The following is a 27,963-nucleotide window of genomic DNA, read 5'->3' as shown; positions in this document are numbered from 1 at the left end:
TAGGTTATGTCATTTATTTTGCTGGAAAGGGGAGAAGTTGTGCTTTACAATGGTATTGACATTACAGTTGACCTGGAAGTATTACGTTTTTGGAGCGCTAAAATAAGGGCAATTGTACGACCAAGGCGATGGTTACATTTTTGCATCTGAGCTCCTAGAGTGCGCGGCTCTCCTTTATTTTCATGTTTTCTACTCCGCTAGCCAGCACCTCGCCTAAAATAGGTGTGCGTTTCTTTTTCTTCTAGAACCGCCACTGATAACCGGTTTTACAGAGAGAGAGGAGTTTGGTTTCTCTTGCTATGCCAGGAAGTACTACTGTTCTCTGTAGGAAAATGCAGCGTGTGCTGGGTTGTGTCGGTTAGCAACGAGGTGAACCACGGCAACATAACAAGTATATGGATAAGTACAGCAGAAGACGCCTGATTGTTTGAAGCCGTTCTCAAACAAAAACATAGCTTATAGACATTCATATACACGTTTGTACAAGCAATTCTCAATCTCCTCTCTGGTGTAAACTCACTCCAATGTCATTTTGAATATCACAAATTGGACTAATAAAGAAAACAGTCAAGATTTGTCTTTTATTACTACTCATTAATGTTTTAGGTTTATTTTATTACACAGACAAATTAGCCACACAAGTAAATTTGATTGTGTTCTGTTTGTTTTAAAATCATTTATATTATTCTCCCTTTTGTTTAGTGCTGTTGCTAAAAAAAAAGTTACACAAGAACGAACACGCTTGTCTAACTTGTGAGCACACTTAAGGCCGGTAAACTAACACTTCACTTAATAAAACTAAATGGTCAACAACAAAATAGGACAATAAAAGAGTATGATTGAAGGAAAAAAATGAGGGTAAAAAGAAGAAATGGACAAGCATACATTCACACAGCCCAGCCCACTCAACTCAAACAGTAAGCCCCCCCTTTCCCTTTATTGGTAAACTATTAGGCTCCAACCATTTCTCCTTTGTTAGTCAAGGCTCCCATTCCAGATTGGTTGATTCTCAATGCAAGACTAGGAGGAGCCTAAATATCATTAACATAATGTTCCAATTATTATCTAGGAACATCATCATCAGAATACCCTTAACCGACCCATCCTCAGTATCTCCATCAACAACCATCCAGCCAGACTACTATAAAAAGAGAGGAAGAGGGCGGAACTCTGAAGAGAACCGGAAAGAAACGAGCAAACAGGTTTCTCAAATTGAAAGTAATACTTTTAAAACGTTATATAAGCCATATTAATGATTGCACGGAACTACGGAAACCAAACACACACATTGCACGCACACACACACACATTGACACACTGGAAAACATACACACAGCTCTCCAGGTGTTTTCTGTAATTGGGTTGAATAACAGTGTGTTCAGTCCATTGGTTAGGATCAGGGCAGTGTTAAGCTTCACATGGATGTACCTTTAGTCTATGACCTTTTACTATATGCAGATCACATTGACAATTTAACATTCAGTTTTCACTGAAAGTGTATTACAATCCTATAAAACAATCCTATAAAACTGTTTTTAGCTTTGACTTTGAGTATATGACAAGTCTACAACACTTCTAACTGTTCTGAGATCCATACAGAGAAGGGTTCCTATAGTATGACTTGATGAGTGTGGACAGTTATCCTCTAGGTCTAGGGTTAGGGAGTTGGCAGTGTAGGGGCTGGTTCATTGTTGATTTATAAGGTCCAATGGGAGGGGATGGGTTCTATCCTTTCCTCATCTTGTCTCTTAAATTGTGCTTAGAAGGTATGAGAGCTTTCAAATGCACACACACTTGCACGGCACATAAACACAGTCACAAACGCGCACAAACACCCTGGAACACACAAAGAGCCACACAATAATGCCTTATTTCACACTCCCTACTCTATACGGATACCTCTATACTCTAGTCCAGTACTGTCCACTCCACATACCTCCTGACTTCAGAGAGACATGCTATTGGTTCTCTCAGCTGACAGTCAAACAGACAGACATGGTATTGGTTCGCTGCGCTGTCAGTCAAAGTCATAGACTTGGTATTGGTGCTCTGAGCTGTCAGTCATGATCGGTGAGTGCATCACTATAGGGCTATGCAATGCCTACATCTAGCTATCACACAACATGTACAGTGTGCTTGTTCAACAAGGAATTTGCCATCTTATCTCTTTGATGAAGACTAAAGTATGTTAGTAGTGAGGTATATGCAGGCTGGAATAGGGGGAAGTTGTCCCACAGATTATGATTTTGGGTCAGTTCAGCATTTTCTTCACTAATGGTTAAGGTTAGGATTGGTGGAGGGGAAACGTATCCTAGATCTGTAGCAAGAGGGAAACTTCACTCCATAGCATGCAGGTACATGTATGTATGTCGTCATAAAGACTATTGGACAAACACAGTGACCCCTGCTGGTCGAGTCTGGGACCGCCAGCAGCATTGGAAGCACTTGTTACTGATTTACTAGTGTAGGAGTTAACTCACTAAGTCACTCTTCTTCATCCATCCTAATCATCGTCATCTGCTAATCTTTGCCCAAAAGCTTAATAACAAACACACATGTGCACACACACACACACACACCAACAAACCCATGTTTGCATACAAAAGAAAAGGAAACATTCCGTCTATATTCACATTGGCTGAAATCAGATCAGGCATGCAGATGCTCCACACAGTCAAACAACCACACCCCCCTTACCCGCCCACCCCAATCCCCTCATGGGAAAAAAAATGTGTCACTTGAACAGGGCTAATGGAAGACATGATCTACCCGGCAACAGCGAGGCGGAAGTAGACTTTCATTGGCTGTTGCTATATGGTTAAGGTTCACATGACCAACGAGAAGCCTCACCCCTTCACTGAGGCAGGTTACAAAAAGCAACAATACAAAAAATCATAACAAATTGATTAAAGGAGTTGACACACATTTTCATTATAAGTATTTCTGCTAACGTCTTTTCTTCTATTTCATAATATTTCAAACTTTAAAATTAAAGAGAAAAATTGTTATAACGTTACTATTACATCATTGTCAGTATAATTATTAATAGCATTAATATCATAGTCATATTTCTCATTATCATCATTATTACTATTAGTTAACACTACGGTGAGGTCACTACAGACCCTTCCCACTCCATAGGTTAAAGGGCTCTATTGGCTGACAGACTTTCCGATAGAGGGAGGGAGAGAGGACTGGCCGACACCCCTAAAATGCCCTTTCCTTGCTACCCCTTTTCTATATTCCCTTGTTCCTAAATTCTCCCTTTCTTCCATTCCCTATTTTCATTTATCCATTCCCTCTATCCTTCGCTGTCTAGGTGAAGATCTCTCTCTCTCTTTCTCTCTAAAGAGATGAATAGGTGAGTTTGAGATGAATTGTGAGAGGACAGTTTTAGAATGAGATGAATTGTGGGAGGACAGTGTTTTATTAACGGTCTTACATTTTCCCTCTGTCCCTCTACTTTTACTATATCTACTTTTGCATATCTCTCCCTCTGTCTCTCTGTCTCTTTCTGTTAGCTGGTCTGGGGGAATGACAGGTTTAAGAGATGTGGGAGTGGGTTAGTGACAAATGCTATCTTCCCACTCTCACCCACCACCCATACATCCAGCTCTCCATCCCTTTAGCTCTCCATCCATCTCTCTCTCGCCCCCTCTCTCGCTCTCTCTCGCTCTTCAGCAGGACACCTCCATGGTATGGGAGGGGCTGGGGGGCATCTGCCCACCCTGAGAGCTCTGAGACAGGGTACGAGAACGCTGACGCTCCCCATCCATGGAGTAGGAGGAAGACAGTGAGGCGGTGCGCGAACGAGACAGACGCGTCATAATGGACGATGCCACTGTGGGAGAGGGAGGGGGTAAAAGAGAGAGGGAGCGGGGGTAAAAGAGAGAGGGAGCGGGTAAAAGAGAGAGGGAGCGGGTAAAAGAGAGAGGGAGCGGGGGTAAAAAGAGAGGGAGAGGGGTAAAAAGAGAGAGAGCGGGGTAAAAAGAGAGAGAGAGCGGGGTAAAAGAGAGAGAGAGCGGGGGTAAAAGAGAGAGGGAGAGGGGGTAAAAGAGAGAGGGAGAGGGGGTAAAAGAGAGAGGGAGCAGGGGTAAAAGAGAGAGGAGCGGGTGTAAAAGAGAGAGGGAGCGGGTGTAAAAGAGAGAGGGAGCGGGTGTAAAAGAGAGAGGGAGCGGGGTAAAAGAGAGAGGGAGCGGGTGTAAAAGAGAGAGGGAGCGGGTGTAAAAGAGAGAGGGAGCGGGTGTAAAAGAGAGAGGGAGCGGGTGTAAAAGAGAGAGGAGCGGGGGTAAAAGAGAGAGGGAGCGGGGGTAAAAGAGAGAGGGAGAGAGGGTAAAAGAGAGAGGGAAAAAGAGAGAGGGAGCGGGGGTAAAAGAGAGAGGGAGAGAGAGAGGGTAAAAGAGAGGGAGCGGGGGTAAAAGAGAGAGGGAGCGGGGGTAAAAGAGAGAGGGAGCGGGGGTAAAAGAGAGAGGGAGCGGGGGTAAAAGAGAGAGGGAGCGGGGTAAAAGAGAGAGAGAGGGGTAAAAGAGAGAGAGAGGGGGTAAAAGAGAGAGGGGGTAAAAGAGAGAGGGGTAAAAGAGAGAGGGGGTAAAAGAGAGAGGGAGAGGGGGTAAAAGAGAGAGGGAGAGGGGGTAAAAGAGGGAGGGAGAGGGGGTAAAAGAGGGAGGGAGAGAGAGAGGGTAAAAGAGGGAGAGAGGGTAAAAGAGAGAGGGAGCGGGGGTAAAAGAGAGCGGGAGAGAGAGAGGGTAAAGAGAGAGAGAGGGTAAAAGAGAGAGGGAGCGGGTAAAAGAGGGAGAGAGGGTAAAAGAGGGAGAGAGGGTAAAAGAGAGAGGGAGCGGGTAAAAGAGAGAGGGAGCGGGTAAAAGAGAGAGGGAGCGGGTAAAAGAGAGAGGGAGCGGGTAAAAGAGAGAGGGAGCGGGTAAAAGAGAGAGAGAGAGGGTAAAAGAGAGAGAGAGGGTAAAAGAGAGAGAGAGGGTAAAAGAGAGAGGGAGAGAGAGAGGGTAAAAGAGAGGGTAAAAGAGAGAGAGGGTAAAAGAGGGAGAGAGGGTAAAAGAGAGAGGGAGAGAGGGTAAAAGAGAGAGGGGGTAAAAGAGGGAGAGGGGGTAAAAGAGAGAGGGAGAGGGGGTAAAAGAGGGAGAGAGAGAGAGAGGGTAAAAGAGAGACGGAGCGGGTAAAAGAGAAAGGAGAGAGAGAGAGGGTAAGAGGGAGAGGGTAAAAGAGAGAGGGAGCGGGTAAAAGAGAGAGGGAGAGGGGGTAAAAGAGGGAGAGGGTAAAAGAGAGAGGGAGCGGGGGTAAAAGAGAGAGGGAGAGAGAGAGGGTAAAAGAGGGAGAGAGGGTAAAAGAGAGAGGGAGCGGGGGTAAAAGAGAGAGGGAGAGAGAGAGGGTAAAAGAGAGAGGGAGCGGGTAAAAGAGAGACGGAGCGGGTAAAAGAGAGAGGGAGCGGGGGTAAAAGAGAGAGGGAGAGGAGGTAAAAGAGAGAGGGAGAGGAGGTAAAAGAGAGAGGGAGCGGGGGTAAAAGGGAGAGGGAGCGGGGGTAAAAGAGAGAGGGAGCGGGGGTAAAAGAGAGAGGGAGCGGGGGTAAAAGAGAGAGGGAGCGGGGGTAAAAGTGAGAGGAAGCGGGTGTAAAAGAGAGAGGGAGAGAGAGAGGGTAAAAGAGAGAGAGAGGGAGAGAGGGTAAAAGAGAGAGGGAGAGAGGGTAAAAGAGAGAGGGAGAGGGTAAAAGAGAGAGGGAGAGGGGGTAAAAGAGAGAGGGAGAGGGGGTAAAAGAGAGAGGGAGCGGGTAAAAGAGAGAGGGAGCGGGTAAAAGAAAGAGGGAGAGAGAGAGGGTAAAAGAGGGAGAGAGGGTAAAAGAGAGGGAGAGAGAGAGGGTAAAAGAGAGAGAGAGGGTAAAAGAGAGAGAGAGGGTAAAAGAGAGAGGGAGCGGGTAAAAGAGAGAGGGAGAGGGTAAAAGAGAGAGAGAGAGGGTAAAAGAGAGAGAGAGAGGGTAAAAGAGAGAGAGAGAGGGTAAAAGAGAGGGAAAAAGAGAGGGAAAAAGAGAGGGGAAAAGAGAGAGGGAGAGGGTAAAAGAGAGAGGGAATAAGAGAGAGAGAGGTGGGAGATGACGAAAAAGAGAGGGGACACAGAGAGGAGGGGAGAGAGGGAGAGGATTATTAGATAGATATAGAGAGACAGTAGCACTATAGGTCACAGCAGTTCCTCATTGCCACAGATTAGAAATGGAGGAGAACTTACTGTAGCCCATCCCCTGGATGAAGTACTTGAACGCCTCAGTCAGTTTGCTGGGCTGTAAGCAGACAATAAGAAGATACATTATATTGTACTTAATGTATATGTAATGTTTAGATAAATATTGTGTGGTGTATCTGAATCGTAACACAGTTAAGTGTGAAATGTGTTACCTGGGTGAGTTGGGGAAGACCACCAGCATCGGCCATCTGAGGAAGAAGAGGATGACAGAAAAGTTGGGATGTATTGCTGTTAGAGGAAATTATGGTTGAAAGGACTAATTATGTATACATTCCAATCAGAACTGACTAGTCCAAATGCTATAATGTACTGTACATGTGAATTTTCTCTCTTGCTCCCATTCCCAATTGTATATAATGTAGTCAGGAGTTTAGTAACAATGAAGGTCTGTTCCTTAGTTCATACATTTGTACAATCTCCAGGTGGCAGGAACAGTCCATCTCCAGACTGTCTAGAATGTTGATTTATACTGACTGACCTTGACTTTGTGCTGATAATGCGAAGGCTCGAGAGCTAGAGGGCCCCTCTACTTGTGAAATAGAACGTTTAGAAAACGCTGACGTCATTTTCAGTTTATAACCTGTGATTATATGTGTATGTGGTTAGTACTCTCTGGAATTAAACGTTGTTACCTTGGCTTTTAAGACTGGTCTCAATCTACTTCATGCATAATTAATGAACTTACAAATCATTAATGAATTAGAATTGAGTGCGAATTTGGTTTTGGCTACAAAACATATAGGAATTTTGAAATTCCACTAACAATTGCATTGACAAAGAGGTCTGATACCGATGCCAGAGCTATGTGGCAGCAACTAAAGCCCTGTTTATACCTGGTTCGAACTTGTATCCGTTGTCCTAATGTTGTCCTCATTCTGATTGTGCCCAAATTTTCAGACAGGTGTAGACGATTAAAGACACATTGTGATCCAATTGTGATCACATCTTCCTGACCACCTCCGGGGGAGTCGGGCATGCATTGTGTCTGGATATCTTACAAGTGTAGACGGATATGGACAGCGAAACTATTTCAATCATAATTATCCTGCCTTCTAAAATCATTGACAGGTGGCACCGTTGACTTATGGCATCAATATGTGTCTTAAAATCAATATTATTTTGACAGAATAGCTGTAAAAAAATATATATGCATATAGGGAGGGAGGTGGCAATGTAGACAGTGGCCGGATATGAGACACATTTTAATACCATACTTCTGAAAACGTGGGCACAATCAGAATGTGGACAAGATCAGAACAAACCATGCATGTCAGCAGCAAGTATAAACAACACTATTATGCCAGACCAAAGGGATGAGTAGAGCTTGAGTACCTTGAGGAATGAGGTTGTTGTTGGGTCCAGTTTGCTGTTGCACTCCACCTGGTGGACAAGAACAGAAAAACATGTTAATTAAATCACACCACGACATTCACATTACCTGTATTCGTGGTTACATTGTAGGTCTAACGTATGTAGAAGACTTACAGCAGCCTCCTCGTGAGGTGCCTGATCCCCAACCACCAGCATCACGGGACACCTGAGAGAGAGGAGAGAGGAGAGAGAGAGCGAGCAAGACAGAGGGAGAAAGAGAGAGAGAAGGAGAAGAGAGAGGGAGAAAGAGAGAAGGAGAAGAGAGAGGGAGAAAAAGAGAGAGAGGAGAGAAGAGAGAGGGAGAAAGAGAGAGGAGAAAGAGAGAAGAGAGAGAGGGAGAAAGAAGAGAGGGAGAAAGAGAGAGAAAGAGAGAGAAAAAGAGAGAAAAGAGAAAGAGAGAGAAAGAGAAAGAGAAAGAGAGAGAAAGAGAAAGAGAAAGAGAAAGAGAAAGAGAGAGAGAAGAGAAAGAGAAAGAGAAAGAGAGAGAAAGAGAAAGAGAGAAAGAGAAAGAGAGAGAGAGAGAGAAAGAGAAAGAGAGAGAGAAAGAGAAGAGAGAAAGAGAGAAAGAGAGAAAGAGAGAAAGAGAGAGAGAGAGAGAGAGAGAGAAAGAGAGAAAGAGAGAGAGAAAGAGAGAAAGAGAGAGAGAGAGAGAGAAGAGAGAGAAAGAGAGAGAGAGAGAGAGAGAGAGAGAGGAGAGAGGAGAGAGAGAGCGAGCAAGACAGAGGGAGAAAGAGAGAGAGAGGAGAGAGGGAGGAGAGAGGGAGAGAGAGAGAGAGAGAGAGAGAGAGAGAGAGAGAGAGAGAGAGAGAGAGAGAGAGAGAGAGCGCAAGACAGAGGGAAAAAGAGAGAGAAAAAGTGAAAGACATATTCCACACTGTTGTCACAGCTGATTTAAGGGGTAAAAAAAAAACTTACTTGAAGTTGCTGTTACGGTCAATGATCATATCCCTGCGGCTGTAAGAGAGGAAAGGAGGAAGGGGAGGTTACACTAGTGTAGATTTGTGTGTGTGTTTGTGTGTGTATTCTTGTGGGGACTTCTGGTAAATAAAACAACATTTGACCAACTGGGGACATTTAGTTGGTCCCCACACGGTCAAATGCTATTTCTAGGGGGTTTAGGGTTAGAATTAGGTTTAGAAGCCAGGGTAGGTTCTTTATGGGGGGGTTATATATAAAACATTTAAAAAGTGAAAAACCTTTATTTAACTAGGCAAGTCAGTTATGAACAAATTCTTATTTTCAATGAAGGCCTAGGAACAGTGGGTTAACTGCCTTGTTCGGGAGCACAACGACAGATTTGTACCTTGGGGATTCGAACTTGCAACCTTTCGGTTACTAGTCCAACGCTCTAACCACTAGGCTACGCTGCTGCCCCCACGTGTTAAGGTTAGTGAAAGAGCACGGGTTAGGGCTTAGGGGGAAAAAAATGATTTTGAATGGGACTGTTTATGTGTGTACCTGTTGTAGCTTCTCCAGAACAGCTCAATGTTGATGAGGTTGGGTGCTTTACAGATGCGATCTCTGTGTGACCTCACCAGGTCTGCATTTGCTGACATCTCCTCCTATAACCCAAGACAGAAATTACACAACAGTATTGTCCTTACTAAACTCAGCAAAAAAAGAAACGTCCTCGCACTGTCAACTGTGTTTATTTTCAGCAAAATGAACGTGTAAATATTTGAATGAACATAATAAGATTCAAAAACTGAGACATAAACTGAACAAGTTCTAGACATGTGACTAACAGAAACAGAATAATTTGTCCCTGAACAAAGGGGGGGAATCAAAAGTAACAGTCAGTATCTGGTGTGGTCACCAGCTGCATTAAGTACTGCTGTGCATCTCCTCCTCATGGACTGCACCAGATTTTCCAGTTCTTGCTGTGAGATGTTACCCCACTCTTCCACCAAGGCATCTGCAAGTTCCCGGACATTTCAGCGGGGAATGGCCCTAGCCCTCACCCTCCGATCCAACAGGTCCCAGACGTGCTCCATGGGATTGAGATCCGGGCTCTTCGCTGGCCATGGCAGAACACTGACATTCCTATCTTGAAGGAAATCACACACAGAATGAGCAGTATGGCTGGTGGCATTGTCATGCTGGAGGGTCATGTCAGGATGAGCCTGCAGGAAGAGTACCACATGAGGGAGGAGGATGTCTTCCCTGTAACGCACAGCGTTGAGATTGCCTGAAATGACAACAAACTCAGTCTGTTGACGATAAATACAAATCCAACCATCATACCTGTTGAGACAAAACCGCGACTTGTCAGTGAAGAGCACTTTTTGCCAGTCCTGTCTGGTCCAGCGACGGTGGGTTTGTGCCCATAGGTGACGTTATTGCCGGTGATGTCTGGTGAGGACCTGCCTTACAACAGGCCTACAAGCCCTCAGTCCAGCCTCTCTCAGCCTATTGTGGACAGTCTGAGCATTGATGGAGGGATTCCTGGTGTAACTCGGGCAGTTGTTGTTGCCATCCTGTACCTGTCCTGCATGTGTGATGTTCGGATGTACCAATCCAGTGCAGGTGTTGTTACACGTGGTCTGCTACTGCGAGGACGATCAGCTATCCGTCCTGTCTCCCTGTAGCGCTGTCTTAGGCATCTCACAGTACGGACAGTGCAATTTATTGCACTGGCCACATCTGCAGTCCTCATGCCTCCTTGCAGCATACCCAAGGTACGTTCATGCATATGAGCAGGGACCCTAGGCATCTTTATTTTGGTGTTTTCAGTAGAAAGGCCTCTTTAGTGTTCTACATTTTCATAACTGTGACCTTAATTGCCTACCGTCTGTAAGCTGTTAGTGTCTTAATGACTGTTCCACAGGTGCATGTTCATTAATTGTTTATGGTTCATTGAACAAGCATGAGAAACAGTGTTTAAACCCTTTACAATGAAGATCTGTGAAGTTATTTGGATTTTTACGAATTATCTATTAAAGACAGGGTCCTGAAAAATTGACGTTTCTTTTTTTGCTGAGTTTATGTCCTTACTATGTCAAATATCGTGTGTTTTATAGGATAAAGATAGATAGTTCAAAAGTTTAAAAAAAAACACATCAGGTTACATTCTATAATAACATAGTATTTTTTTGCACACACACACACACACAAACACACCTGGCTGAAGAGATGACTCAGGATCTGCTCTGTGATGGAGGAGGTCAGGGTAGTGATCTAGAGACAGACAGAGGAGACAGAAAGAGAGAGATATAAGACAAAGTAATAACAGCTTAGTTAATATCATACAGCACAGTACAACCACCATGAATACAATTCCACTAGCTGTTATCCTCCTCTAAACGCTAATTTATCAAATTGTCATTTCACAATAACAATATTCATCAAAATACTCCATTGTCCAAGAACGTAATGGCTGTTTATGAGAGCAATTTTTACATTTCTGGTGATAATTGAGTTTCCATTTTAATTTTAAAATGAACACACACAGAAGAGAAATTATCAAATTTAATAAGATGTTGGACTGATATTTGATCTAATAGTCAAATTGATGGAAATGCTACTAGTATTCATGAACACACCCCCTGTTCCCCTTATCCTACAGTCATGGAGAAACCAATATTTAGTGTTCAGAGATAAAAACACGTCAGTTCTGACTGGCGTGGAAGTTGGTATGGAGTCTTCAGAGGGGTGAGGATAATTAGGAGTCTCAATCTAGGGGATTTGGTGGTCAATAAAATTACTGAGAAAAATAGCAGACAATGTTGCCACTCCTTTTTGCCATATCTTCAATTTAAGCCTACTAGAAAGTGTGTGCCCTCAGGTCTGGAGGGAAGCAAACATGATTCCTACCTATGGGAGGCGTGCAGTACTAAATAGAGCCATGACTACATGAAACTCTATTCCACATCAAGTAACTGATGCAAGCAGTAAAATTAGATTTAAAAAACAGATAAAAAAATACACCTCATGGAACAGTGGGGACTGTGAAGCAACACAAACATAGACACAGACACATGATAACATACGCACTATGCACATACATAGATTTTGTGTTGTAGATATGTGGTGAGTAGTGGTCTGAAGGCACACACTTAATGTGCTGTGAATTAAATGTAATGTCTTTATGGTATATACTGCCTTTATTTTGCTGGACCCCAGGAAGTGTAGTTGCAAATGGGATCCATAATAAATACAAAAGAACCTTCTGGGCTTCTGAGTAATGATAATATTTAATACAAAATACTTTAAAATATATATTTTTAAACATTAAATGGAAAGTAACCTTCTGGGCCGCCCAGTCCATCCACCCTCTGGTCTCAGGATCCATGTTGATGAGAACCAGACCTTCAACTGAGTCTGGATGGGCCATCTGAGAAGGAGAGAGAGAGAGAGAGAGAGAGAGAGAGAGAGAGAGCGAGAGAGAGCGAGAGAGAGCGAGAGAGAGCGAGAGAGAGCGAGAGAGAGCGAGAGAGAGCGAGAGAGAGAGCGAGAGAGAGAGCGAGAGAGAGAGCGAGAGAGAGAGCGAGAGAGAGAGCGAGAGAGAGAGCGAGAGAGAGAGCGAGAGAGAGCGAGAGAGAGCGAGAGCGAGAGAGAGCGAGAGAGAGCGAGAGCGAGAGAGAGCGAGAGAGAGAGAGAGCGAGAGAGAGCGAGAGAGAGCGAGAGAGAGCGAGAGAGAGCGAGAGAGAGCGAGAGAGAGCGAGAGAGAGCGAATAAAAGAGAGAGAATAAAAGAGAGAGAATAAAAGAGAGAGAATAAAAGAGAGAGAAAGAACAAAAGCGAGAGTAAAACATTTGTCAGTATTAACAGTGTCTTTGGAAAGTATTCAGACCCTTTGACTTCTCCAGTTTGTTACACTACAGCCTTATTCTTAAATGGATTAAATCTTCTTCTCTTTTTTTTTAGCAATCTCCACATAATACCCCATAATGACAAAAAGAAAACAGGTTTTTAGATACACAGAAATACCTTATTTACGAAAGAATTCAGACCATTTGCTATGAGACCTAAAATTGAGATCAGGTGCAGCATTGAAGGTCCCCAAGAACACAGTGGCCTCCATCATTCTTAAATGAAAGAAGTTCGGAACCACCAAGGCTGTCATTGTAAATAAGAATTTGTTCTTAACTGACTTGCCTAGTTATATAAAAAAATAAAAATAAATCTAATAATAAAAATGACTGTTTAGACTGCCGATTTGTATGAATTGACAAAAAGAAGCAAGCACTGGGATACACTGAGGAGATAAGCATATAGCACGATTTTGCTAATGCAGGCTCAACCTAAACTATGTTCTCTCTGCTCAGACTGGGTTTACAAACTTGTGTAAAATCATATTTGATTCACACAATCAGTGGGTGAGCTTTAGATCTCACATGTTTTATTCTGAATGTTGCTGTCATCCTCATCTGATAGAAGGCGACCTGCTAAAGATAGCATAGTTTTAAACTGATCTTTGAATGTGATTTTGTCAGGTTTGAAATACATTTTGTTGACAGCTCTGTCTCGAGACAGAACAGTGATTTAGTCATATACCATTTCATCCATGTTTAAAGATGCAGTCAAGTCTCTACTTCCTGATTGGGTCTAAAAACACTTTAACATGTTTATTTTGCAGACTCTCTGCTCTTATAGAAATCAATTAGAAATTGCAATTGCTCTTATGACCTGTTGTTGGAGAACATGTACATAATATAGCAACCAAACACAATAAAAAAATTTTTTTTTTAAATATTGTTTGATGCTAATTCTCACTACACATAGACATGCTTGTTAATGGTTTGTAGTAAACTTGAGCTTTATACCTTGTATGTGAATCCATTCATTTTATCAAAGTTATTCAAATAATACTTGATTTGATATTCACTTCTCATTACCATTCCTTGATTATAGCCAGCTAAACCCATAAGAGCTGATTGCACCTGGTTCAACTTTAGGCTCTGGCCTATTGTGATACATCTTATGGAGACAGATAATTCATTTCATGGGCTAATAGCTTAGTCTTACTACAGATCACATTTGAGGGTTTACTACAAGAATGTTAAATGGAGTCAGATATACTTTCCATTAATTGCTTAGTCGTATTATGGGTCTAATATGGGGTATATATAATATGGTTATATAATAAACATTACCCCACTACACTAACCCATGTTATTTCAATGCACAGACTAGTACCAAGAGGCTACATAACATAACTAACAGCATGGTATACTTAAGCAATATTACTATTATTGTTATTGCTATTATAAACTGGTTAGCAACTTAATTAGAGCAGTAAAAGGTCATTTTTGGTAATACCTGTGGTATAAGGTCTGATATACCACGCCTTTCAGCCAATCAGCATTCAATGCTGGAACTACCATGGTTATAATGTGATTTATGGCAGGGCAGCTGTATGAACAGGGGGAAGTAACATGATAAGAACACACTCACTGTGAATCTGGAGAGAATGTAAGAACCAGATCCCACTCCAATTCCGATGACAGTACGGAAACTAGAACAGGGAGTACAGACTTAGTGATAGAGTTTCTGATAGTGACAACATGGATAGACATGTCTGGACTGTAATATACATCTGTATTTCAGTACAGAGTACCGACTTAGTGACAGAGTTTCTGATAGTGACCACGTCTCTTGTGAATGCCAGTAGACGTTTGAGAATACTAAGTAATACATTTTTTTTGTGGTGGACAAGACAGTAAACAAGCAAGTATTATGTAATGAAGATGAAATAAGTCTGACTCACTTGAAATATGTCAGGACAGCAGGGATCATCTCTGCAATTTGCTCCATGGACGGATATTGGTATCTAAAACACATGAGCAAGAACATGTTTATATGAACAATTAAACACACATGCACACACACACACACACACACACACACACACCCCATAGGATAGGCGGTAGCCCCCTCCTCTTGGCCTGGAGCATCGATGTGGACCAGGGTAAAGTTCTTCACTATCTCCTGCATCTCCTCAAACTTAAACAGAGGAGAGAAGCAGCTTTTACCTGGGAGAGAGAGAGATTAGGAGAAAGAGAACAGGAATGAGAGAGAAAGAAATAGTGAAAGTCAGAACTTGAAAAGCATAAATCATTCACCATAAAAAAGAAAAAACTGAAGGGCAGTCGCAGAACTGAAGAGAAACTCCAAATTAAAAAAAGGCATATTGCTGTAGGGGATGACTGAGGAAAGGGAAGCAAAGCAGAGATGAAAGGTAAAGACAGAGTAATAGAAGGAGAAAGAGAGAGACAGAGACTCACTGTCCAGGCCCACGTCATGGAAGGTCAGGATGGCAGGACGGCGTGTGTTGGAGGTTCCATGGAGAGTCACGTGGAGGAGACCATGTGGAGTCTCAATACTGTGTTCCTGAGAGGGGGAGAGAGAGTTACACACATATACTACCATAACACTAAGCTACACACACACACACAAACAAATATACAGTGAACATTCTTCCACATATCGAAATAAAACTATACACACACAAAAATATGTTGAACACACACACACACACACACACACACACACACACACACACACACACACACACACACACACATTTATTCAGAAACAGTGTTACCTGGCCCTGGTCCAACAGTATCCGAGCTGCAGCCTCAACATCCTACAAAGATGGAGAAAACCATTCAGGTCTCTATTGGTTTTGGGTACAACAGTAGGCAGAACCAGACATATTTCTGACACACAATATCATTGTGAAATACATCTGGGAACCTCTCTGGGAAGATAATTGTGAAATGATTATGTTCATTGGAAAATACTTTTCACAGTATCAACCCACTAACATGAGTCGTGTGCCCGTATTCACAAAGTAGGGTCAGTTTCTATCTTTTACATCATAATGAATAAGATCAATGTATTATGATTCTGGACACGGCGGATCTGATATCTTAGATTAGCACTCCTACTCTGAGACACTCTTGGAATATGGTCCTGGTTCATGCATTTGAGTCTGTAATTCCCCTAACAGTCCACCGTCAGCAGATGGCAGCAGTGAGACAACACATCTCAACCCTCCTCTTCAGCTCTGTTCTGCACAACAACAGAAGAGCTTCTCATCTTACACACCCTCAGGGCTATGACATCAACCAAGCTCTCATGTCTGAGCCAGCCTAGCCCAGCAACTACACAAGTACACACACGAGAACACATGCAGTCACACACACAAAGACACACCCCTTGACTTTGTCCACATTTTGTTGCCGATTTAAAATGGATTAATTAAAGATGTTTTTGTCACACGCAATACCCCATGTCGAAGTGGAATTGTGTTTTTAGAAAAATAATAATAATAATAATTGCTAGCTGAAATGTCTTGAGTCAATAAGTATTCAACCCCTTTGTTATGGCGAGCCTAAATAAGTTCAGGAGTAAAAATGTGCTTAACAAGTCACATAATAGGTTGCATGGGCTAACAGTGTGCAATAATGGTGTGTATAACATGATTTTTGATCTCTGTACCCCACACATACACTTTTCTGTATGGTCCCTCAGTCGGGCAGTGAATTTCAAACACAAATTCAACCACAAAGAAAGACCAGGGAGGTTTTCCAACGCCACTCAAAGAAGGACACCTATTGGTAGATGGCAAAAAAAGAAATAAGCAAACATTGAATATCCCTTTGAGCCTGGCGAAGTTATTAATAACACTATGGATGGTGTATCAATACACCCAGTCACTACAAAGATATGGGCGTCCTTCCTAACTCAGTTGCCGGAAATGAAGGAGACTTTAAAACAGCTACAGTTTAACGGCGCTGATAGGAGACAACGGAGGATGGATCAACAACATTGTAGTTACTGCACAATACGAACCTAACTGACAGAGTGAAAAGAAGGAAGCCTGTACAGAATAAAAAGATTCCAAAACATGCATCCTGTTTGAAATAAGGCACTTAAGTTTTAAAAAATATGTGGCAAAGAAATGTACTTCATGTCCTGAATACAAAGTGTTATGTTTGGGGCAAATCCAACACATCACTTAGTACCACTTTTCATATTTTCAAGCATGGTGGTGGCTGCATCATGTTATGGGTATGCTTGTCTTCGGCAAGGACTCATTTTTTTGTGATAAAAATAAACAGAACAGAGATAAGCATAGGAAAAATCCTAGAGGTAAAAACCTGGTTCAGTCTGCTTTCCAACACCTTTCAGCAGCGAAATAACCTAAAACACAAGGTCAAATGTACACTGGAGTTGCTTACAAAGACGGCATTGAATGTTCCTGAGTGGCCTAGTACGGACTTAAATTAGCTTGAAAATCGATTGAAAGACTTGAAAATGGCTGTGTAGCAATGATCAAAAACCAACTTGACAGAGCCTGATTTTTTTTTAAATAATGTGCAAATATTGTACAATCCACGTGTGCAAAGCATTTAGAAATGTACCCAGAAAGACTCACAGCTGTAATCACTGTCAAAGGGGATTCTGACATGTATTGACTCAGGGGGATGAATACTTATCAAAATCAAGATATATTAGTATTTTTTATTTTACAAATCATATACTTTTACTTCCACTTTGACATTAGAGTATTCTGTGTAGATCGTTGACAACAAAAAAAGACAATTCAATCCATTTTAATCCCACCATGTAACAACAAAATGTGGAAGAAATCAAGTGGTGTAAATACTTTCTGAAGTCTCGATGGTTCAGTTTGCATGTGGCAGTGTGTATGTATGTGTGTGTATGTGCCTGTGTGTACCTTTGTAGGGTCGGGCTGACCAGGAAGTAAAGGTTTTTCCTCTGTGATGGCGATCTCCTGCATCTCCGTCGTCATGGCGTCACTTGTTCAAGCCCTAGAGAAGATACACACGTTTATGAATGAAAACGCATTACAATTCGAGCGTCTCTCACGTGCACGCACGCACACACTCTGCCTTAATCCACTGGGACTTTCGCCGTTCCGCACGACTTCATGGAAGTGATTTACTAATTAAAGTTTGCAACATAATTAACTGGGAAGAATAAGGGATGATGGAGGGATAGCGAGAGAGAGAGAGAAACAGAACAAGCAGAGAGGGACGTACATAGGCCACTTTAGGCAGAATGCAGTGCCAAGGTGACATTATTCAACTGTAATCCCAGTGTGTGTGTGGCCCCTAAGGTGCCTGTGTCTCTGTGTGTCTCAAACACAGAGAACATCCCTCGACACTCTGCCCATCTCTCCCTATCTCCCCCCTACATATCTCTCTCCACAGCGACTTGGAGGTTGAGTACTCCTGAATCGTCTTAATATAATCATAACTGTCACTTGTTTGATAAATACCACATCAACTTGTGAGCCTAATAATATAGCCTGTTTTTGTATTCTTTCCGTATCAATTTGACCATGCCCAAAACAGTAGCCTGTCTGAAATGAGGAAGTGCACATTGAAGGCTGATGAATGAAGGCTGATGAATGATGACATGGTGGGCTGTAGCTTGGCTTGTGGCTAACCATTGGCACATTCCTTCCCTAGATTTGTGTTTTCTATTCCGTCGGGCTGTCGCAATTTAGGGACAGGATATCCCTCAGAGAAGAAGAAGGTTTCATTTTTAAATATGTTACCCGTTTCAGGAAATTAATCATTCTCATCAATATGTGTTTTTTGGCAGAAACGCCTCTTGGAACATGTGAACTTTCATGTGCCTTAATAACAAACTTGTATACCATCTGTAAATACAAATTAATTGTTAAATTACAAGCCTAGTTGGTTCAGCCACGGAAAAATACAAGAACCATCCCGCTAGCCATGGATGGACTGGACATGCCCATGAGATGAGTTCGGATTGGTCTGCCACGTAGCATGTTTCTGTCTATGTTACGTTCATTGAAATGAGCGGACCAAGGCGCAGCGTGCATAGAGTTCCACATGTTTATTAAAATGAAACTCCCCAACAAAAACAATAAACAGCAAATGAGATGTAACGACTGGCGTGCTCACAGGCACTACGCGAAAACAAGACCCCACAAACTAAGGTGGGAAAAAAGGCTACCTGAGTATGATCCCCAATCAGAGACAATGATAGACAGCTGCTTCTGATTGGGAACCATACCCGGCCAACAAAGAAATAGAAAAACTAGTATGCCCACCCAAATCACACTACATTGACTACAGCTCAGCATTCAACACCATAGTACCCTCCAAGCTCATCATTAAGCTCGCGGCCCTGGGTCTGTGCAACTGGGTTCTGGACTTCCTGACGGGCCGCTCCCAGGTGGTGAAGGTAGGAAACGCACACCTCCAATTCGCTGATCCTCAACACTGGGGCCCCGCAAGGATGCGTGCTCAGCCCTCTCCTGTACTCCCTGTTCACCCATGACTGCATGGCCACGCACGCTCCAACTCAATCATCAAGTTTGCAGACGACCCAACAGTAGTAGGCCTGATTACCAACAATGACAAGACAGCCTACAGGGAGGAGGTGAGGGCCTTGAGAGTGTGGTACCAGGATAATAACCTCACCCAACGTCAACAAAACAAAGGAGCTGATCGTGGACTGCAGGAAACAGCAGGGAGCACCCCCCCTATCCACATCGACTGGAGCACAGTGGAGAAGGAAACAGCAGGGAGCAGCCCCCCTATCCACATCGACTGGAGCACAGTGGAGAAGGAAACAGCAGGGAGCAGCCCCCCCCCCTATCCACATCGACTGGAGCACAGTGGAGAAGGAAACAGCAGGGAGCAGCCCCCCTATCCACATCGACTGGAGCACAGTGGAGAAGGAAACAGCAGGGAGCAGCCCCCATCCACATCGAATGGAGCACAGTGGAGAAGGAAACAGCAGGGAGCAGCTCCCTATCCACATCGACTGGAGCACAGTGGAGAAGGAAACAGCAGGGAGCAGCCCCCTATCCACATCGAATGGAGCACAGTGGAGAAGGAAACAGCAGGGAGCAGCCCCCTATCCACATCGAATGGAGCACAGTGGAGAAGGAAACAGCAGTTGGAGCAGCCCCCCTATCCACATCGACTGGAGCACAGTGGAGAAGGAAACAGCAGGGAGCAGCCCCCTATCCACATCGAATGGAGCACAGTGGAGAAGGAAACAGCAGAGGGAGCAGCCCCCCTATCCACATCGACTGGAGCACAGTGGAGAAGCAAACAGCAGGGAGCAGCCCCCTATCCACAACGAATGGAGCACAGTGGAGAAGGAAACAGCAGAGGGAGCAGCCCCCCTATCCCCACCGAAGGGAGCACAGAGGAGAAAGAAACAGCAGAGGGAGCAGCCCCCCTATCCACATCGACTGGAGCACAGTGGAGAAGGAAACAGCAGAGGGAGCAGCCCCCCTATCCACATCGAATAGAGCACAGTGGAGAAGGAAACAGCAGGGAGCAGCCCCCCTATCCACATCGAATGGAGCACAGTGGAGAAGGAAACAGCAGGGAGCAGCCCCCCTATCCACATCGACTGGAGCACAGTGGAGAAGGAAACAGCAGGGAGCAGCCCCCTATCCACATCGAATGGAGCACAGTGGAGAAGGAAACAGCAGGGAGCAGCCCCCTATCCACATCGAATGGAGCACAGTGGAGAAGGAAACAGCAGGGAGCAGCCCCCCTATCCACATCGAATGGAGCACAGTGGAAAAGGAAACAGCAGGGAGCACCCCCTATCCACATCGAATGGAGCACAGTGGAGAAGGAAACAGCAGGGAGCAGCCCCCCCTATCCACATCGAATGGAGCACAGTGGAGAAGGAAACAGCAGGGAGCAGCCCCCTATCCACATCGAATGGAGCACAGTGGAGAAGGAAACAGCAGGGAGCAGCCCCCTATCCACATCGACTGGAGCACAGTGGAGAAGGAAACAGCAGGGAGCAGCCCCCCTATCCACATCGAATGGAGCACAGTGGAGAAGGAAACAGCAGGGAGCAGCCCCCCCCCCTATCCACATCGAATGGAGCACAGTGGAGAAGGAAACAGCAGGGAGCAGCCCCCCTATCCACATCGACTGGAGCACAGTGGAGAAGGAAACAGCAGGGAGCAGCCCCCCTATCCACATCGACTGGAGCACAGTGGAGAAGGAAACAGCAGAGGGGGCAGCCCCCCATCCACATCGAATGGAGCACAGTGGAGAAGGAAACAGCAGGGAGCAGCCCCCTATCCACATCGACTGGAGCACAGTGGAGAAGGAAACAGCAGGGAGCAGCCCCCTATCCACATCGAATGGAGCACAGTGGAGAAGGAAACAGCAGGGAGCAGCCCCTATCCACATCGAATGGAGCACAGTGGAGAAGGAAACAGCAGTTGGAGCAGCCCCCCTATCCACATCGACTGGAGCACAGTGGAGAAGGAAACAGCAGGGAGCAGCCCCCTATCCACATCGAATGGAGCACAGTGGAGAAGGAAACAGCAGAGGGAGCAGCCCCCTATCCACATCGACTGGAGCACAGTGGAGAAGGAAACAGCAGGGAGCAGCCCCCCTATCCACATCGAATGGAGCACAGTGGAGAAGGAAACAGCAGAGGGAGCAGCCCCCCTATCCACATCGAATGGAGCACAGTGGAGAAGGAAACAGCAGAGGGAGCAGCCCCCCTATCCACATCGACTGGAGCACAGTGGAGAAGGAAACAGCAGAGGGAGCAGCCCCCTATCCACATCGAATGGAGCACAGTGGAGAAGGAAACAGCAGGGAGCAGCCCCCCTATCCACATCGAATGGAGCACAGTGGAGAAGGAAACAGCAGAGGGAGCAGCCCCCCTATCCACATCGACTGGAGCACAGTGGAGAAGGAAACAGCAGGGAGCAGCCCCCTATCCACATCGAATGGAGCACAGTGGAGAAGGAAACAGCAGGGAGCAGCCCCCTATCCACATCGAATGGAGCACAGTGGAGAAGGAAACAGCAGGGAGCAGCCCCCCTATCCACATCGAATGGAGCACAGTGGAAAAGGAAACAGCAGGGAGGAGCCCCCCCCCCCTATCCACATCGAATGGAGCACAGTGGAGAAGGAAACAGCAGGGAGCAGCCCCCCTATCCACATCGAATGGAGCACAGTGGAGAAGGAAACAGCAGGGAGCAGCCCCCTATCCACATCGAATGGAGCACAGTGGAGAAGGAAACAGCAGGGAGCAGCCCCCTATCCACATCGACTGGAGCACAGTGGAGAAGGAAACAGCAGGGAGCAGCCCCCCTATCCACATCGAATGGAGCACAGTGGAGAAGGAAACAGCAGGGAGCAGCCCCCTATCCACATCGAATGGAGCACAGTGGAGAAGGAAACAGCAGGGAGCAGCCCCCTATCCACATCGAATGGAGCACAGTGGAGAAGGAAACAGCAGGGAGCAGCCCCCTATCCACATCGAATGGAGCACAGTGGAGAAGGAAACGGCAGGGAGCAGCCCCCCCTATCCACATCGAATGGAGCACAGTGGAGAAGGAAACAGCAGGGAGCAGCCCCCCTATCCACATCGAATGAAGCACAGTGGAGAAGGAAACAAGGCGCAACAGCGCCTCTTCAAAGTCAGGAGGAAGAGGAAATGTTGCATGGCACGTAAAACCCTTACAAACTTTTACAGATGCACAATGGAGCATCCTGTCGGGCTGTATCACCGCCTGGTACGGTAATTGCACCGCCCTCAACTGCAGGGCTCTCCAGAGGGTGGTGCGATCTGCCCAACGCATCACCGGGGGCAAACTACCTGCCCTCCAGGACACCTACAGCACCCGATGAAACATGGAAGGCCAAAAGGTTCATTAAGGACCAAAAGCACCTGAGCCACTGCCTGTTCACCGCGCTATCATCCAGAAGGCGAGGTCAGTACAGGTGCATCAAAGCTTGGACCGAGAGACAGCTTCTATCTCAAGGCCATCAGACTGTTAAACAGCCATCACTAGCACATTAGAGGCCGCAGCCATATATACACAGACTTGAAATCATTGGCCACTTCAATAATTGGAACACCAGTCACTTTAATAATGTTTATATATCTTGCATTACTCATCTCATAAGTATATACTGTATATTTGTCTATGCCGCTCTGATATTGCTCGTCCAAATATTTATATATTCTTAATCCCATCCCTTTACTTTGGATTGTGTGTATTGTTAGATATTACTTGTTAGATATTACTGCACTGTTGCGCGCTAGAAACACAAGCATTTCCCTACACCCGCAATAACATCTGCTGAACATGTGTATGTGACAAATAAAATGTGATTTGATGACAGTGATGGGGAAGAAATGCTGATCAAAAGTGTTGTTGTCATAGAAGAAGTTGACCATGTTTTGAAATCAGTGAAACATTAGCTGGCTGGCTCGCTAGCTAACATTACATGTATGATCTGTGTAGTAATATTATTTGTATCTCAGAAATCTTTTGCATTGCTAGATATAGCCTAATGTCAGCTAGCTAGCTAACATTGAACCTTGTTGGTTAGCTTTAGCTACCTGCAGATTCATACTACAGAATTTCATGCATGGTGGCTAGCTAGCTAATTTTCCCCCAACTTCAGACACTCTCTAGCGGTTGGAGAATTAAATCACCTTGATCTCAACATTTAAACGGACTGGAAAATAACTGTACGTTTTGAGACTAAAGACACCCTTCGAGATAGTTGACCACCGATTTTCACATTTTTTTTAACTGGAAGACTAGCCAACTATCTAGTAAAAACTTTGGATATGAGGTTATCGTCTCTTTTTTGAACAAAATTAAACAGACATATCTTGCAATTGAACAAAATAGTAAGGTGGACAATAACTGGGTGCCGATAATTCCGGAATTATTTTTTCCACTGAACCGCTTATCAAATAGTAGTATTTCCACTGAAATGTCAAACATGCTAATTGCTAACACGTTAGCTAACATTTTTACAACACCAATAATCACAAAACATTGACGGCTTGATCACAAGATAACAGTGTTGAAGGTAATATACTTCTTAAAAACGCTGTTGAATATGCCGATAATACGGGTTGCTACGATATGACCATCCATTTGTACTGCTAGTACTGCATTATGGTTCATTGTTTAGCAGCTAATTTACATGTCCAAGCAAGACTCCACTTCCCCAGATGAGTACATGGCCTATCAAGTTAGCCAGGTGTGTCTTGGGGTGATTACGGCCATTTATTTTATTTCATGAACATGTGAACAGGTGTAGACAATTGAGGCCCATCCACGTAGCTAGATGTGGGGATGGCTATAGCCTCTCTTTCACATGACCCATCAATTTAGGCAAGTGTGTCTGGGTAAGCATCATCTAATAATTATAAAATATTTATCTGGACACTTTCTGTTTTTGATATTGCGACTATGCCAGTAACCATTTAACACATTAAAAAATACACCTCTATCCTGTGCATGTGACAAATAAACATATTTATTTGATATAGTGTGTGTTTACCAGAGACGGTAATGTGAAGAACAACATGACCTGTACCAAAGTCAGATTAGGATATAGGCCAAAGACTAGATAGAGTGTATTTTACCTGGAGGTTTTCCTTATTGTCGGCTACCATCTTCACCACTTTTACTCTTGAAATCTTTGGTTGTTTACTACACTACCTTGCTCTCTCTGCTAAGCACATGGTTACACATGTGAATCCTTAAAGAGATGGGTGGGGCTAAGGCTTAAGAGGGTGTGAACAATGCTGAATGGGTGTAGACAATGAAGATCTCTCCAGTATGTGTACCAAAACATTCAAAACCAATTTTGTCAAAAGTAGGGTTACAAGTTTATCACCTTTCAAAGCAGAACTACTTTCCCGACGTTGCTCAACTGTTTTTGTAGAATCTCAACTTTTATCCAATGTGAAAAACACAATTTCAAATGTTGCTACATAAGACTGAAAAGGGGTGCTGGGTCTCATATATAGATTTGTATGACATTTTCCATTTTTAGAGATAGAGGATGACGATGGGTGAAGATAGAGAGAGGTTGTTTTAAAGGACAGTTGGCTGGATTCCAACCCTTGCTGACAGCATAGATACGTGAGCCGGAGGCTGCAATGCTACCACTTCACAAGTGTCTTTATTCCACTCTATTATTCAGAATGTAGAAGATATTTTATCGCCTTCATAATATTATTACTTTAAAATACTGAAATTAACATTTTAATAGCGAGCGACTAGATGTCCAATCTAATGCCACATGACATGAAAGTAATTTTATGGAATGGTAACTGAATTATTCTGAGAGACAATCACCCGGTACAATTTGGTTGTACACAAGTAATTAAATTACAATACAAGCCATGGATAACAATATGAATCAGCTCTCTGCAAATCAACAAACAGTGACATCATCCCAAATTCCCTATATAGTGCACTACTTCAGACCGGAGCTCTACACAGGCAGCAGCATTGCATCACACTGTTTCACAAAATGATCAGCCACAATGTGTCATGTGCCAGAGCTAGTTGGTTAGCTATTGACTGGAATGTGGCAATCATTCAGTCATGCGACTAGCGGGTAGGTTGATTATGTATTAGCCTCTCTCTCTCTCTCCCTCTCTCTCATCACAACCATTAAACTCTTTAACTGTTTTAAAGTTAACATTGGCCTCATGGTGGGTGCCCTACTTTGCGAGGCATTAAAAAACCTTCCTGGTCTTTGTGGTTGAATCTCGATGCTCAACTGAGGGACCTTACAGATAATTGTATGAGTTGGGTACAGAGATGAGGTAGTCATAAAAAAATAATGTTAACAGTATTATTGCACACAGAGTGAGTCCATTCAACGTATTAGGTAATTTGTTAAACTCATTTTTACTCTTGAATTTATTTAGGGGTGCCATAAAGGGGTTGAATACTTGTTGATTCAGGACATTTCAGCTTGTCATTTGTAATTAATTTGTAAAACTATTGAAAAACATCATTCCACTTTTAATTTGGTCTAGGCCAGTGACAAAACAATCGTAATTTTTAAAACAAATCAAGGGGTATGAATACTTTAAGGCACTGTATGTATATACAGCCAATTTGTCATTTGCTATCTCTGTTCCTTTCTCTTTTGCTCCCACCCTCCTTTTTCTCTCTCTCTCGCTCTCTCTCTTTTCCTCTCTTGCCCTCTCTCTCAAGCACACTCTCTCCCCCTCTCAAGCACACTCTCTCCCCCTCTCAATCACACTCTCTCCCCCTCTCAATCTATCTTTCTCCCTGTGTGTGAGTCAGTGTGTTCTAGAGCGTGTAAAAATGGTTAAACTGCACAGGAGGGACCGTCTGTCACTACATAGAGATGGAGAGAGCGAGGGAGAGAGCTATGGGGGAACTGAACCCCCCCCCCACCCTCTATCTCTAGCTCTCAACAGTTTGCTCTTTGTATTATGGATGTTATTCAACAGCTGCTTAGCTTGCGTTATCGGTCCTGAAGCGCTTGGTAGCCTGACACGCAAAAATCAGCTTTTACCGCATCAGGAAATAGCTCTCCCTGGATAATTGTGTTTACACAGGCTTTGGATATAATCTGACCGTTCGGTGGAGTAGTCAGTACAGCTGCCATATGTAACTAAATGTGTTCCGTTTAAAAATCATGAAGCTTATGTAGACGGCATGGTTGCGTTCAGGAGGGCGCAACATTCTGAAAACGTGAGATAGAAATAGAGTGTCAAGTATAAAACTGGTCCAGTATCTATACAGGTCCACACTTTTCAGTGTTAAATTAACACACTGCATTGTGTAAAGCCTTATTTGAATATTTCCCCAGAGTGCCTTGCCTTTCGAGTGAATTGTATCGTTACCACCCATGACTGTATTTATTAGTGAAGAGAGATTTTGTTGTCGCATTCATCCATTTTCAGTACTGTGACCTTCACTAAGTAAGATCCTTATCAAATATTTTATCATTAAGGCTTGCCTGACCTCTACTTGTTCCTGGGCAGCTGCTACACAGCGTTACATCTCACTCTTGCCACCTCCCCGGTCAACAACAAGACCCAGGCCCTCGCGCAGTTCTGGCTGGGATCTTACCTCAGAACCCTGAGGCTGATCCCAGTCGACCTCCGAGCCCCAGTCTCTTTCCTGCTCTCCACACACTACGTCCAGCTCCAAAAGTTCTTAAGAAATGTTAAACTGGAAAAAGAGCCAGTCACGGATTTAACTACACACCGCTCTCTTCTCTCTCTTGTGCAGGAGCGGGAACCAGTGTCCAGTGCACGGGCTTGCTACAGCCAAGCCCACAACGGTTTGGCGCAACGTGGCCCATCCTGCTCTGCTGAACCGGCACCGGGACCTGTCCTGGATGTTCGCCCATGAGATCCTCCCGGTCAGGGCCGTTATGCACTCCCGGGGCATGGTGAGGACACCCGCATGCCCCCGACCAGGGGTCAGCCGCCAGGGACCTGTGGAAGGAAGCAGGCCCCCTGGTCTCCCTGTTTCTGCCAGGAGGGGAGGATCTAACACCCAAGCTCGTGCTGTATGGGGTGGGCCGAAGGCCTATTCCGCCGAAGGCCTTCACCAAGCTCTGGCCTATCCTCACGTGTCTGAACGATGCACTGTGGTCCTCCCGCAACCTGCTGGTAGCGAAACGAGTAGAGACCACCCCCCAGGCAGTGGCCATGGTAGCCACGGAAACCCTGGGGTGGTACAGAAGAAAGGGGGCCTCGACCCCAAGCGAAGGGTTCCCAAGGCCCCGGCGGCCAAGGCCTGACAGCGCTGCAGCGCCTTGGGGAGGGATCTCCTCTGGGCACCGACAGACAGGGCGGTAATTGATTCGGAGGAGCAGGAGGCAAGTTTGATAAGGACTCACCCTGTTCCTGGCAAAGGACCAAAGACAGCCTTTTAACAAAGTGACTTTTTGACATGTTTTTCATGTCTTAAAAATGTTTTACCTTTGTTAAATCATTTGTACACATTTTAAATGGCTTTTACAGAATGATGTTTTTTTTTACAAGAAAAAGTACTTTTATTCACAGTTGTTTCTATTGTTTTTAACAACATGTACTTTTTAACAAATGTAAAATTCAAATACTGTGTTTTATACTTTTATGCCGTTTTTTATGTGTATAAAATTGTGCAAAAATAGGAGCTGTTTTAAAGGAAATGCAACAATAAAACTTTTCCAAAAGAAAAAAAAGAAAAACCTTTCATTTTAATGATTGTTTAACACAATACAACACATATTTCATAAGGACTTATTTTGAGGGCCTAGTTTTACCCTAATAGAGTGGCCTGAAACTCATGATTTACAGGCAACATCAGACCTCCAAGTCACATTATCCTGACTTGCAAAGTGATGTGTAATTCAAGTTTCGATGTCAAATGCACAAGTACAGTGAAATGCCTTTCTTGTAAGCTCAAACCCCAACAATGCAGTAATCAATAACAATGTAATACTAAAAATAACAAGGTAGAACAAAAACACAAGTTATAAAATAAGAAGAACACAATGAAGTAAGCTATATACACGGTCAGCTCCAATACCATATTTACAATGG

General features: G+C 44.2%; 2 protein-coding genes across 3 annotated transcripts in view; one reads left to right on the top strand and one right to left on the bottom strand.

The window, feature by feature from the left end:
- Positions 1–27,963, top strand: part of LOC127915517 (uncharacterized) — a 208,139-nt gene that overhangs the window by 94,941 nt on the left and 85,235 nt on the right. The gene's annotated exons all lie outside the window — the stretch shown is intronic.
- Positions 568–27,963, bottom strand: part of LOC118368952 (protein NDRG2-like) — a 46,585-nt gene continuing 19,189 nt past the window's right edge. Inside the window, exons 1-16 of one of the 2 annotated variants that reach the window (XM_052497464.1) lie at positions 24,019–24,063; positions 17,306–17,399; positions 15,164–15,205; positions 14,844–14,949; positions 14,471–14,591; positions 14,327–14,389; positions 14,014–14,074; positions 11,864–11,950; positions 10,738–10,794; positions 9,076–9,179; positions 8,533–8,571; positions 7,732–7,783; positions 7,579–7,626; positions 6,399–6,434; positions 6,232–6,283; positions 568–3,841 (exon numbers count right to left, since the gene is read on the bottom strand). In XM_052497464.1, the coding sequence (XP_052353424.1) occupies positions 3,678–3,841; positions 6,232–6,283; positions 6,399–6,434; positions 7,579–7,626; positions 7,732–7,783; positions 8,533–8,571; positions 9,076–9,179; positions 10,738–10,794; positions 11,864–11,950; positions 14,014–14,074; positions 14,327–14,389; positions 14,471–14,591; positions 14,844–14,949; positions 15,164–15,205; positions 17,306–17,380 (1,107 nt within the window). In that variant the 5' untranslated portion in view covers positions 17,381–17,399; positions 24,019–24,063 and the 3' untranslated portion in view covers positions 568–3,677. Of the gene's footprint in view, positions 3,842–6,231; positions 6,284–6,398; positions 6,435–7,578; positions 7,627–7,731; positions 7,784–8,532; positions 8,572–9,075; positions 9,180–10,737; positions 10,795–11,863; positions 11,951–14,013; positions 14,075–14,326; positions 14,390–14,470; positions 14,592–14,843; positions 14,950–15,163; positions 15,206–17,305; positions 17,400–24,018; positions 24,064–27,963 lie in introns of those variants that run through there. The other variant, XM_052497463.1, reaches the window with a different exon arrangement.

This window comes from Oncorhynchus keta, chromosome 35, assembly GCF_023373465.1.
Source record: "Oncorhynchus keta strain PuntledgeMale-10-30-2019 chromosome 35, Oket_V2, whole genome shotgun sequence".
NCBI classification, from domain to species: domain Eukaryota; kingdom Metazoa; phylum Chordata; class Actinopteri; order Salmoniformes; family Salmonidae; genus Oncorhynchus; species Oncorhynchus keta.
The sequence above is the reverse complement of the archived record's forward strand: the minus strand, read 5'-3'. Positions and strand labels throughout refer to the sequence as shown.